General features: G+C 47.3%; 1 protein-coding gene across 1 annotated transcript in view; it reads left to right on the forward strand.

Annotated features, from left to right (window-relative positions):
• LOC116979239 (connector enhancer of kinase suppressor of ras 2-like) overlaps nucleotides 1-14,352 on the forward strand; it is a 355,767-nt gene that overhangs the window by 227,350 nt on the left and 114,065 nt on the right. Inside the window, exon 12 of the mRNA XM_033030831.1 lies at nucleotides 12,338-12,576. Within this exon, the coding sequence (XP_032886722.1) occupies nucleotides 12,338-12,576 (239 nt within the window). The remainder of the gene's footprint in view (nucleotides 1-12,337; nucleotides 12,577-14,352) is intronic.

The raw sequence follows: 14,352 nt of genomic DNA on the forward strand, positions 1-14,352 counted from the left end.
TTCCACAGACTCACAACTCTCTGTGTGAAAAAGTGTTTCCTTATCTCCGTTCTCAATGGCTTACCCCTTATTCTTAGTCCACAGTACGTCACCCTTACATAAGTCAAGGATAGCCTGTACATCCTTACTGCTGTCCCCATTTAACATGCGATTTTCCAGGTTGGCCTTAATATATTGCGTCAATTAGGTCACGAGTAAAGAATGGCTTATGGACCTGTCCCACTTAGGCAACTTTTTAGGCAACTGCAGGAGACTATGCGGTCACCACATGGTCGCGGGTGGTTGCTGGGGAGTCGCCTTCATGGTCGTGAGGAGTTCCCGCATTCGGGGAATTAGTCGCGGCCTCATTATGAAAAATTAGCGGCAACCAGAATGAAGCCGCCATGGAGAGTAGCGAGAATTCTCGAGCCGTAGGTGGGTCGCCAGGAGGTCGAAGGTTCTCATAGGTTCTCGTAGGTTGTAGCCGGTGCTGACCGGTGAATTTCATTGGCTCTTTGGGGAAAAAAACGTAAGCAGTAGTTTTCAGAACCAAGGATAACCGACCGGTAATGTTAAATGTCTGCCGAGCTTCACAGCCGTGTATCTCTGGCTTCTTAAAAGTTGTTTCAAACCCATCTCCCTCCTTCTCCCCCTTCTCCCCCCCCCCATCCACCCCTCCCCCCCTCTCCCCTCCCTGCCCCCCTTTTTAAAGAACTTACCGTACACTAACCAACCTTCCTGTTCATCGCGGTGTGTGTCTGTATCACATTGGCTTTGCACCGTGTGAATTTCACTCAGATAATGCTCCCCCCCGCTTGCCCTGTCCCCCGCCTGCATAACAGGTTGGTGAAGGAAGCGATGTGTGTGTGTGGGTGTGTGGGTGTGTGTTCCACTCTGACAGTCGCCGGCAGTCTGCTGAAACAAGAGAACAATGAATGTCATCCTTGCAGCAGCATAACAGGCCTATAAACATAATATATAGAGATAATATATATAATACACAAACGTCATTAAATTATTAGTTGCAACAGTGTGCAAAAATAACCCAAAGTTCTTATTGCAGCCCAAAATACCTTTAAAACCCTACCCATTACTATGAAATAACACATCAAGTTGTGTTAACACATCAATGCTGGTTTAAATCGAAGAGAGACACAAATGGCTGGAGTAACTCAGCAGATCAGTCAGCATCTCTGGAGAGAAAGAATGGGTGACGTTTCGGGTCGAGACCCTTCTTCAGACTGAGAGTCAGGAGAGAGGGAGACACAGAGACAAGGAATGGTATGGTATGAAAATGAGAGATCAAAAGAGATGCAGTTTAAAGAAAATGTTGAATAGATCATTGGTAGCTAGGGGAAGGTGACAACGAAGCAAATGAGAGATAAAATGTAATCGGGGACAGAATAGTGGGAGAACTGGGAAGGGGGAGGGATGGAGAGAGAGGGAAAGCAAGGGTTACTTGTTGGCAATTTGTTCACAAATTGTTAACTTGTTTATCCCTTTTTTTCCTGTTCCCTTTTACCGAACGTGTTGGAAAATTCATGAAACCTTTGTTAGACTTTGCAGAGTTGTTTCACCTGGGACTATTCACTGAAATTTGCCATGAGTAGTCTCGCACGATAGCTTTGATAAATTGATGTTTGGCTGAGCAAGCAGTAAACAGCTGAAGCAAGCAAGCAAGCTACGGTGGAATAAAGCACGCAGGCAATTGAAAATAACAGACTGGCCAGTTTAGTGATGCTCTTTTACACCGAAGGTAGACACATATTTGACTCGGCATTGACATTTGACAAACAAGTCAATGCCGTGGTAAAAGCTAGCTTCTTCCAGCTTCGGACGATAGCTAAAATAAAACAATTCCTCCAGTTTGATGACCTCGAAAAGATCATCCACACCTTTATCTCCTCCCGCCTCGATTACTGCAACTCCCTCTACACTGGCATCAGCCAATCTTCCCTGTCCCGCCTGCAACTGGTCCAAAACGCCGCAGCGAGACTCCTGACGGGCACCCGAAAAAGGGACCACATCACCCCGATCCTGGCTCCCTGTGCTGTTCCGAATACATTTCAAGATCCTTCTTTATGTTTACAAAGCCCTCAATGGGCTTGCCCCCACCTACATCAAAAGTCTGCTTACCCACCACACCACCTCCAGGTTCCTCAGAACGGCCAACTTGGGGTTACTGAACATCCCGCGGTCTAGGCATAAGCTCAGGGGTGACCGTGCCTTTGTGGTTGCAGCTCCTAGACTGTGGAACAGCATCCTCCTTCCCATCAGAACTGCCCCCCTCCATCGACTCTTTTAAGTCGAGACTTAAAACCCATCTTTACTCTCAAGCCTTTCTTGACATCCTCTGAGGGAGGGCTATATGTCTGTAGTGATGTATGTACTTAATCTATGAACCAATGTTGTATAACGTTAGTATCTCCACCAATGTAAAGCACTTTGGTCAACGAGAGTTGTTTTGTAAATGAGCTATAGAAATAAAAGTGACTTGACTTGACTTGACAAAATGGTAGAATAACTCAGGCAGCATCTCTGGAGAAAAGGAACAGGTGAGATTTTGGGTCAAGACTCTTCTTCAGACTGAGAATCATGGCTGACAATTGGGTTGAGGACATTGAATCTTGGTCCAAAGAAGGGTCTCGACCTGAAACGTCACCTATTCCTTTTCTCCAGAGATGCTGCCTGACCCACTGAGTTACTTCAACATTTTGTGCCCATGGACAGTTTAGTGAACACATTAATGACAATGAGTCAATGAGCAGCTCGGTTCTTTTGCTTACCCTGACCAATGCGTCAGCGTGCGTGCGCGATACGTCATGCAGGTGGCGCGCGAGGGTTTCATGCAGCACAAAATCCTGGTATGCGCGCGATACCACGAGCAACTCCACTCCTCCACGCCTCTCCATGCGCCCGTCCCGCGCTACCCACACGCTCAACCACATTTTTGGAGGTCGCGTAAATGGCGCGCAAATGACGGCCAAGTGGGACAGGCCCTTAAGGGAACATTTAGTGCAAGGTAAAGCCAGTAAAGTCCGATCAAGGATAGTCCGAGGGTCACCAATGAGGTAGATAGTAGTTCAGGACTGCTCTCTGGTTGTGGTAGGATGATTCAGTTGCCTGATAACAACTGGGAAGAAACAGAAAAAGTCGCTGAATCTGGAGGTGTGCGTTTTCACACTTCTGTTCCTATTGCCCGATGGGAGAGGGGAGAAGAGGGAGTGGCCAGGGTGCAACTTGTCCTTGAATATGCTGCTGGCCTTGCCGAGGCAGCGTGAGGTGTAGATGGAGTCAATGGAAGGGAGGTTGGTTTGTGTGACGGTCTGGGCTGCGACCACAATTCCCTACAATATCTTGCGGATTTGTTCCTGAAGCATAAACAGTTTTTATCCTCCTGTCCATTGCAAGGTGGTGAATACATTTCAATTTATGATTTCGAGGAGCTGTGCTTCAATGTGTTTTTTTTAAATTACATTTCTTTTTCCGTCAAAACAATTTCTGCTCTGCTTTCACGCACAGTTTTGGTCGCTCACTTCCTTGCCACCATGTGCAGAGTCATCTTGCGTAATGAGGCCCAGAAAGTGTTTGTGCAGCCATGTTTCAGTCATGTTTTGAGTCGTGTCCTTGGCCACGTCTGCAGAATCTGACACTGGCCGTGTCTCGTTCTTGGTCAAGCGTTGACTCATAACTCTGAATGTAACGTCGTTTCCCAGCAAAACAACCGGTTTTAGTTCCCTTTAATGGCTAGACAGACACTTGGAGGTTGGAGGTTGGAGTACAAATGTTTCCTTTCACAATAATGTGGGCTGGTTCCGTGGAGGACCACCGCTGTATGGTGCAGTGGGTGTCGGAGTGTTCTGGTCTGAAGCTGTACCACACAGTGTGGGATGGCTGCCTATGACAACATCTGATTTAGGGTGTAGTAATCATTTTAAATGGCTAGTGTTTGCAAGGGGGCGGTGCAGAGAGGGAGCTATATGTCCTCGTTCACAGATTACAGGGTAGGTGAGGCCCACAGCTCTGTCACCGACTTGAAGAAAGCAGCCAAAAATAGATGCCACCTCAGGGTGGGGTGGAGTTCCCCTTTTCTGATGACATTCAATCACAGACTAGGATGCTGTTGACGAATGGTCTCGACCCGAAACGTCACACATTCCTTCTCCTCCGAGATGCTGCCTGTCCCGCTGAGTTACTCCAGCATTTTGTGTCTGTCTTCGAAGAATTTACACAGTTAAACCCCTGTCCCACGGTACGAGTTCATTCCAAGAGTTCTCCTGAGTTTGCCCTGATTCGAACTCGGAGATTTACGGTAATGGCCACTCGTCGGTACTCGGGGCTCTCGTGGACATTTTTCATCATGTTGAAAAATCTTCGCGAGTCTTCCCGAGCTTACCTGCCGTTAGTGAGTCTTCCCGAGTACCTGCCGTTAGCGTTACGAGCCGCTAAGAGACGTCCCCGAGCTCCAACGTACCCGCTACGTTCATTCTCCGTGCTTACTACGAGTTTGATTTTTTTTAAACTCGGGAGAGCTCTTGGAATGAACTCGTACCGTGGGACAGGGCTATTAGCATGCAGTATCTTTAAACGGAATCAAACACAGATCTGGAAGTTTCCATGGAAGGATGTATAAATCGCAGTTGAACAACTTAGTTAGTTAGTTCAGTTTATCGTCACGTGTGCCGAGGTACAGTGAAAAGCTTTTGTTGCATGCTAACCAGTCAGTGGAAAGACAACACATGATTACAATCGAGCCGTCCACAGTGTACAGATACATGATAAAGGGGATAACAAGATATTTTACTGCAATATCTAAGTCCAGTAAAGTCTGATCATAGATAGTCCGAGGGTCTCCAGTGAGGTAGATAGTAGTTCAGGACTGCTCTCTAGTTGTGGTAGGATGATTCAGTTGCCTGATAACAGCTGGGAAGAAAGTGTCCCTGAATCTGGAGGTGTGCCTTTTCACACTTCTGTACCTTTTGCCCGATGGGAGAGGGGAGAAGAGGGAGTGGCTTTACAACTTATAACTATTTTGAAGGTAGACTAAACTGACTCTTTAGTATAAGAAAATACTGCAGATGCTGGTTTACACCAAAGATAGACACAAAATGCTGGAGTAACTCAGCAGGACAAGCAGCATCTCTGGGAAGAAGGAATGGGTGACGTTTCGGGTCGAGACCCTTTTTCAGGCTGAGAGTCAGGGGAGAGGGAGTCTAGAGATATGGAAGGGTGAGGTGTGAAATGCAGATAATGATAAGGAAACGTAGAATGGTAGAAAGATTCTTATGTTTGCATGTGTAGAAAGGAACTGCAGATGCTGGTTATATACCGAAGATAAGCACAAAGTGCTGGAGTAACTCAGCGGGTCAGGCAGCATCTATGGACCCTCATCGAGTCAGGCAGCATCTATGGAGCACATGGATAGGTGACGTTTCAGGGCAGGTACTTCATCAAACTCAGACATGGTTAGCAAACCAGGAAGACAAAGGCACAATTCATAAATTCAAATTTGACATTTTAATAATGCTAAATAGAAAATGAAGCTAAAAGGTCACGAACAATGTACATACATCATTTAAATATTGATTATATTTGAGATACATATCTGGGGGAATTATGATACAATAGTTATTTTAGCTTGAGAAATCTCCATAATGATGGCTTAGGAAGTCATTAGTAACTCACTTATGCCTCTTACTGCAAATACAACGTCCAGGATATTTTTCACACTGGGAATAATTCATGAGTATCAGACGTGAGAAATGTTTCCTCCATTTAATTTGCTAAACCCACAGGAGAGCGTTTGAAACGCTTTGGAAATCTAACATAAGTACACAGAGTTGTGGCAGGTCAGTCTGCATCTGCAAAGGGGGACTCAGACCAAACATTGTAAGTCAATGGAATGCCCTTCGTCAGAACAATAATACAGTGAACTCCTCACTGGGGGTTACGGGGAGAAGGCAGGGGAACGGGGTTAGGAGGGAGAGATAGATCAGCCATGATTGAATGGCGGAGTAGACTTGATGGGCCGAATGGCCTAATCCTGCTCCCATCAGTTATAAACTATGAACATATCCTGTGAGTGTGTATATATTGTTTAAAGAGTCATAGAGTCATGCAGCACAAACCCGTCCATGCCGACCAAGGTACCCCATCCAAGTGAATCCATTCACTCGAGTTTGGCCCATATCCCTCTAAACCTGTCCTATCCACATAAATGTCGAAATGTCTTATAAAAGCTGTTATAGTACCAGTCTCAACTACCTCCACTGGCAGCTCGTTCTATATACCCACCACCTTAGGAGTCAAAACGTTGCCCCTCAGGTCCACATTAAATCTTGCCCCCCTCACCTTAATCCTATGCTGAGTTCCTCCAGCAATTTTGTGTACCTTTAATCCTATGTCCTCTTGTTTTTGATTTCCCTGGGTAAAAGACTGTGTGCATTTGCCCAATGTATTCCCCTTGTGATTTTATGCTCCTCTATAGGATCACCTCTCCTCCTCCTGCGCTCCAAAGACTGAAGTTCTAGCCTGCCCAACCTCTCCTCCTAGCTCAGGCCCTCAAGAGGTGCTGCGTTCACAACGCCACAGACTCTGGTTTGATCCTGACCTCGATTGCTGTCAGTGTGGAGTTTGCACGTTCTCTCTGTGACCACGTGGGTTTCCTCCAGGTGCTCCAGTTTCCTCCCACATCCCAAAGACGTGCGGGTTTGTAGGTTAATTGCCCCAACTGTAAGTTGCCCCTCGTGAGCAGGGAGTGGATGAGAAAGTGGGATAACATAGAACTACCTGTAGTGTGAACGGGTGATGGATGGTCGACGTGGACTCGGTGGCCATAGGGCCTGTTTCCAAGACGAATCTTTCATCAATCAATGACAACTTGTATACCCCGGCTGGCATTCATGAGGTAGTCTGCTACAAGCCTCAACAATGAACAAAGTTTTGTTTAAGAAGGAACTGCAGATGCTGGAAAATTTAAGGTAGACAAAAATGCTGGAGAAACTCAGCGGGTGAGGCAGCATCTGTGGAGCGAAGGAAATAAGCAATGTTTCGGGTCGAGACCCTTCTTCAGACTGATGTGAGGGTTGGGAGGGTGGGGGGGGGGTGGGAAGAAGAAACGAAGAGGGGGGGCAGTAGGCTGAGGGATAGCTGGGCTGTCTCTGCCTCGTCCTTTCTGCACTCTGTATCTTCCCCTTTGTTCTACCTAGTGTACTTGAGTTTAGTTTAGTTCAGAGTTACAGAGCGGAAACAGGCCCTTCGTCCCACCCTGTCCACGCCGACCAGCGATCCCCGCACACCAACACCATCCCACACTCATTAGGGACAATTTTTACATTTGCCAAGCCAATTAACCTACAAACCTGTACGTCTTTGGAGTGTGGGAGGGAACCGAAGATCTCGGAGAAAACCCACGCAGGTCACGGGGAGAACATGCAAACTCCGCACAGACAGCACCCGTAGTCGGGATCGAACCCGGGTCTCCGGCGCTCCATTCGTTGTAAGGCAGCAACTCTACTGCTGCACCTTGAGGTGATTGGATTTAAGTATTGTATTATCTGCTCTGATTTGATAGCATGCAAAACTGCCCCTGGAGCAGTAATTGCCAAGAACATTTCTAATAAAACTATTTGAAATTACCAAGAGGCTAATCTGTATCAATGCTAAGGGATGCCCCCATTCCTTTTAAATGAATCCCTTTAAGTTTATACCAATGTGGCAAAAACTAGCATTGGTATCAGAGGCTGAAATGCAAGACTGAGAGTAATTTATGAAAAGTTTGTTGTAATGTGGAATGTTATCTTGTAAATAGATATTGAAGCTGAGTGAGTCATTAACTAGAATTATAAATGAGCAGGGGGCGGCACGGTGGCACAGTGGTAGAGTTGCTGCCTCACAGCGCCAGAGACCTGGGTTCCATCCTGACGATGGGTGCTGTCTGCACGGAGTTTGTACGTTCTCCCCGTGACCTGCGTGGGTTTTCCCCGGGTGCTCCGGTTTCATCCCACACTCCAAAGACGGACAAATATGCAGGCTAATTGGCCCTAGTGCGTATGGAATAGCGTTGGCGTGTGGGGGATCGCTGGTCGGTGCGGACTCGAGGGACCTAAGGGCCTGTTTCTGGGCTGTATCTCTAAACTAAACAATTCTGGAGGGAAAATAACAAAGGTTTGAGCAAGGTTAGCAGAAACCTGGGAATATCGTAAATCGCTATGATGAGGTGTTTAGACTGAAGGGTTGTTGATCGACTTGCCTGCATAGTGGAGGAGAGATTGAAGCATTTTATTGCTCATTTAGGCCGATAAGCTGCAAGATGAGCAGCAGTCTCTGGCCATATGGTGAGCATTTGATTAATATGCTTTTCCCTATTAAAGATTTTATTTTTAATTTAGCTCCTACTGCACAAAACGGAATGCAAACAGACTAATGTATCGAGGATTGCAAATATAGCCGGATAATCAGCTGAATACATAATCACAGAAACTGTAAATGCTGGACCTGGATACAAGGAACTGCAGACGCAGAGTGCTGGATTAACTCAGCGGGTCAGGCAGCATCACTGGACAACATGGTCCAGGTGGGCCGAAGGGCCTGTTTCCGTGCTGTGTCTTTCAAGCATTCGATCAAGACTTTGCCCAGAGCCACACAAGAGGGAGGAACAGGCAATCGGCAGGCCCTTGGTTTGAAGAAAATTCAACCCGCCATTTAAATTCAAAGATTAGTAGTGGAAAGTGACATACTCCAACATATCACCTCTCCATGATCTCCAGACACACTGCCTGGCCTGCTGAGATACTCCAGCACTTGAATAATAATATTGTAGATGGTGCAGAGGGCAGGTTTTCCAGTGGGACACCTGGAAAGGAATTATGAAAAGCTCCCGCCAAATTCAAACAGGAAATTTTAGTTTAGTTTAAAGATATCGCACGGCAACGGGCCCTTCGGCCCATCAAGTCTGCACCGCCCAGCGATCCCTGCATACTAACACTATCCTACACACACCAAGGACAATTTACAATTTTACCAAGCCAATTAGCCGACAAACCTGTACATCTTTGGGATGTGGGAGGAAGCCAGAGCACTCGGGGAAAACCCACACGGTCACAGGGAGAAGGTACAAACTCCGTACAGATAGCACCAGTAGTCAGGATCAAACCTGGGTCTCTGGCACTGTAAGGTAGCAACTCTAAATGAATAGCTGTGAGGAAGTTCGGGAATTAAACATTCACACCTGCTTCTGCAGGACTCCCAAATGTCCCTACTGTTTCAGAGGTGAGTGTTAGTTGGAAAATATGGGACATTATATAGACCAGTTTTGCCAATGAAGATTGGGCACTTTTTCTAACATTTGAAATGGTTAACGGTTGAATTCTGTGGAGAAAGCATGAGGGGCCATAAAGAAATCAAGTGTCTTTTATTTTAAAACACTTGTGCGATGTACATGATCCTTTGCGATCATGTTTTTGCTAACTCACGAGCAGTAACAAGCACGCTAGTATTTAGCTTAGTTTTAGTTTCGAGATACAACGCAGAAACAGGCTCTTCGGCCCACGGAGTCCGCCACGACCAACGATCCCCGCACACTAACACTACCCTGCACATGCTGAGGAGAAGTTTACATTTATATCAGGCCAATTAACCTGCAGGTCTTTGGAGTGTGGGAGCAAACCGAAGATCTCGGAGAAAACCCACACAGGTCACGGGGAGAAGACACAAACTCCATACAGACAAGCACCCGTGGTCAGGGTGGAACCTGGGTCTCTGGCGCTGTGAGGCAGCAACTCTACCGCTGCGCCACCGTGCCGCCCCTAATAACAGCTCAAACAGACTGCTGGCCAAGTGCTTGCAACAGGGTGATGATTCGCAACATGTGGACAGGTTATCACTGGTTGCTCACAGTGCATGGCGATAGAGCTGCCAGATGCATGGGACTGCAGTGCTGAGAGTACATGCCATACCCGCAGCTGTACATGAGCTCTGCACAGCTTCATCCATTAGCTCTGGGACCAATGCACAGTTCTGAAGGTCGTTACAGTTCCATCAATTACTGCAGACTTTATCTTATTTGGTTCTAAAACTGGCAGCTGCAGACCAGACCCAGGGGATATTTGTCACTTATAGGAGGAGACCAAACTTATAGAGGGCTACAAATAGAGAATACAGAAGTACTGCAATTATCTGTTCGAGCTTTCCAGTTTTCTGTGTGTTTGGGTTTAGTTTAGTTTAGTTTATTGTCACGTGTACCAAGGTACAGTGTATTTGTTTTGTCGCGCGCTAACCAGTCAGCGGAAAGACAATACATGACTACAATCGAGCCATTGACAGTGTACAGATACATGACAAGAGGAGAATGATTGGTACAAGTCCGATCAAAGTTAGTCTGATAGCAGGTAGACACAAAATGCTAGAGTAACTCAGCGGGGGAAGCAGCATCTCTGGAGAGAAGGAATGTGTGACGTTTCGGGTCGAGACCCTTCTTCAGGACTGCTCTCTGCTTGCGGTGGGATGGTGTGCGTTTTCACGCTTCTATGCCTTTTGCCCAGTGGGAGAGGGGAGATGAGGGAGTGACCAGGGTGCGACTGGTCTTTGATGATGCTGCTGGCCTTGCCGAGGCAGCGTGAGGTGTAAATGTAGTCCATGGAAGGGAGGTTGGTTTGTGTGATGGTCTGGGCTGCGGCCTTGGATGGAGCTGTTCCCAAACCGGGCTGTGATGCATCCTGATAAAATACTTCCTTGGGTGCATCTGTAGAAGTTGGTGAGAGTTGTAGGGGATGTGCCAAGCATTCCTCAACCGTCAAAGGCAGTAGAGGCTTTGGTGTGCTGTCTTGGTCATTGGGTGGTCCAGGAGAAGTTGATTTTGGGGAGAGATGAAGCATAGAAACAGGCCCTTCGGCCCACTGAGTCAGTGCCGACCATCCTTTGCTACCCAATTAACCTACAAACCTGCACGTCTTTGGGCTGTGGGAGGAAACCGGAGCACCCGCAGAAAACCCGACTGGTAACAGTGAGAACGTGCAAACTCCGTACAGACAGCACCCGTAGTCAGGATCGAACCCGGGTCCCTGTTTCTGTACAGCAGCAACTCTACTGCTGTGCCACCGTGTGTAAGATCCAGGACATCACGATGCAACTGTAGAGGACGTTGGTTAGGCCGCATTTGCAGTCAATATACACTAGACAATAGGTGCAGGAGTAGGCCATTCGGCCCTTCGAGCCAGCACCGCCATTCAATGTGATCCTGGCTGATCATCCCCAATCAGTACCCCGTTCCTGCCTTCTCACCATATCCCCTGACTCCGCTATTTTTAAGAGCCCTATCTAGCTCTCTCTTGAAAGCATCCAGAGAACCGGCCTCCACCGCCCTCTGAGGCAGAGAATTCCACAGACTCACCACTCTCTGTGAGAAAAAGTGTTTCCTCGTCTCCGTTCTACATGGCTTACTCCTTATTCTTAAACTGTGGCCCCTGGTTCTGGACTCCCCCAACATCAGGAACATCGGGAGTATTGTGTGCAGTTCTGGGCTGTGGTACTCCATGCACTCCGGGGAGAGTGGCTGGAACCTGCTACTGGGGGTGGTGGTGGAGGTAGATACGATAGTGGCATTGACGAGAGTCATGGAAAGGCACATGGGTTTGCAGGCAATGATATGAATCACGTGTGTTGGTCTTGGCATAATTGCAACACAGACATTGTGGGCCGAAGGGCCTGTTCCTGTGCTGTACTGTTCTATGTTCTATATACAGAAGATGCTGGAAAGACTCAGCAGGTTGGGCAGCACCTGCGGAAAGAGAAACAGTTAATATTTCAGGTTCAGGGGCCCTTGGTGGGAATGATGTCCAGGCCTGAATCACTGGCTGCCTCCCTTCCCCTCCCGCAGATGCTGCCTGACCTGCTGAGCATTTCCAGCGTTTTGTCTTTTTGTTTTCATGATTGTATAACTAAATGAGCAGGTGAACATCATCCAAAATATGTTAGCATTACCGTCAAGACGTTGCCTAAAATAGATCGTGTAGGTGTAGTGTGAGCTCTCTGCAGGAAAGAGTTACGACACAGAACGTAACTATCTGTGACCACATGTTGCTCTGTCTCGTGGGCAACAGGACAGAAGTTAAAACTGTACTCAACTTCACCAGTGCCACCAAAATAACCATTTATAGCTGCAGTGGAATATGTTTTGATTGGGTGGCTGCGTGTTCGACTCACATCACACGGGCTGTGGGCTGCGATGATGTCGCCTTGTGGTCGCCTGCCTGAACTGTTAAAGGAAGTCATTCTTTCGCTTAGTTTGTGCCTTTCGCTGCATTTACTGCTAAATTAAACTCGCCACTTTTTTTTCTGCTGCTTTCCTCCTTTGGCCCAGAGGACCCACTGCTGCAGTACCTGAGCGACGACAAGATTCTGATCATCCAAGAGGACCCTATGACCCAGAGGGACAGCAAGAGGGACACGGGCAGGAGGTCTCGCCGGAGAAAGAACCAGGGGAGTCCCAGCTACCCCATCAGCCCCACTGTCCTCACGGCCCCAGTCAGACTGGAGCCCAGTCCGCAAGACATCTTGAACTTCCCACTGCCTGAAAGCAACACCGTGCCTCTCTATCACGTAAGTTATAAAACTCTCTTTGTTTTATCTTCCACTTTGCTTCTCGTGCTCAGATTTAACCTGTGATATATAAAGAGCAAAATGCATTAACCTCGCATTATGAAACCCAGTCGACGGTTCTTGCTGTAATTTATCTGTAATCTTCCAGGATAATAGTGTCGACTAGGATGGTTTAAAAAAGCACTTCAAGTGCGTGCGGAATGCCAATGGAAGTTATTTAGCACTCCGAAAGCAGACATTATTTCTATTAGTGGCAAATTTATGCTTTTGCTCCCTCTTAGAAGTGCCCCATAGGAAAAGATAGCACAGCCTTAACTTCCCTTTCTGCATAACGTGTGTGTAAATCGTCTCATTGTCTCTTCCTCATAGAAATCAGTTAGCATTGTAAGGGTCATAGGCGTCAAGTGCATCTTAACTTGGGCGTTTAATAGTCCTTCAGTCATTTGGATGGCTGCTCTGTAGTCTAACTTGTTGCTTTTGAAAGCAAGTATCGTTTGAGCTGTGAAGACGTATTCTGCAGCACTCATTTGGTTCATTCATGGCTTTCAATGTTTGTCAGAGTCTGCTGACGATGCAGTCAGAAATCCATGCTCTCCACAACATGGTGTTCATGTCGAAACAAGGAACTGCAGGCGGCTGGTTTACAAAAAAAAGACACAAAGTACTGGAGTAACTCAGCGGGTCAGGAAGGCAGCACCTCTGGAGAACATGGATAGGTGACATTTCAGGTCAAGTTTGGTCTGAAGAAGGATCCTGAGCCAGAACGTCACCTAGAACGTTCTCCAGAGATACTGCCTGACCCGCTGAGTTACTCCAGCACTCTGTGTCTTCTTTTTTTCTGGTGTTCAATCAAATATTTACCAAAGAGGCCAATGACCAATATTTAACTTATTTCACGATCAATAAATGCAGAATTATTGTAAGGACACAAAGTGGTGGAATAACTCAGCGGGTCAGGCAGCATCTGTGGAGAACATGGATAGGTGACGTTTCACAGAGTGCTGGAGTAACTCAGCGGGTCAGGCAGCATCTGTGGAGAACATGGATAGGTGACGTTTCACAGAGTGTTGGAGTAACTCAGCGGGTCAGGCAGCATCTGTGGAGAACATGGATAGGTGACGTTTCACAGAGTGCTGGAGTAACTCAGCGGGTCAGGCAGCATCTGTGGAGAACATGGATAGGTGACGTTTCACAGAGTGCTGGAGTAACTCAGCGAGTTAGGAAGCATCTGTGGAGAACATGGATAGGTGACGTTTCACAGAGTGCTGGAGTAACTCAGCGGGTCAGGCAGCATCTGTGGAGAACATGGATAGGTGACGTTTCACAGAGTGCTGGAGTAATGCCCCTGTCCAACTTAGGAAACCTGAACGGAAACCTCTGGAGACTTTGCGCCCCACGCAAGGTTTCCATGCGGTTCCCGGAGGTTGCAGGTGGTTGCCGGAGGTTGCAGGTAGTGGAAGCAGGTAGGGAGACTGACAAAAACCTCCGGGAACCGCACGGAAACCTTGGGTGGGGCTCAAAGTCTCCAGAGGTTTCCGTTCAGGTTTCCTAAGTGGGACAGGGGCATAACTCAGCGGGTCAGGCAGCATCTGTGGAGAACATGGACAGGTGACGTTTCGGGTCGAGACCTTTCTGAGCCTTGTGTTTCTGCAGGATTGTTGTAGTTCATCAAGAGCTTCTTTGAGAGCAGAGAATGTTTATTGAGCAAGCTGAGAAAGGTTAGCTCAGCATTCTGATTGTAAAGAACACATGTTCACATAAATGTTCCCTGACTGT

The sequence above is a fragment of the Amblyraja radiata genome, chromosome 12 (assembly GCF_010909765.2).
Source record: "Amblyraja radiata isolate CabotCenter1 chromosome 12, sAmbRad1.1.pri, whole genome shotgun sequence".
Lineage (NCBI taxonomy): Eukaryota > Metazoa > Chordata > Chondrichthyes > Rajiformes > Rajidae > Amblyraja > Amblyraja radiata.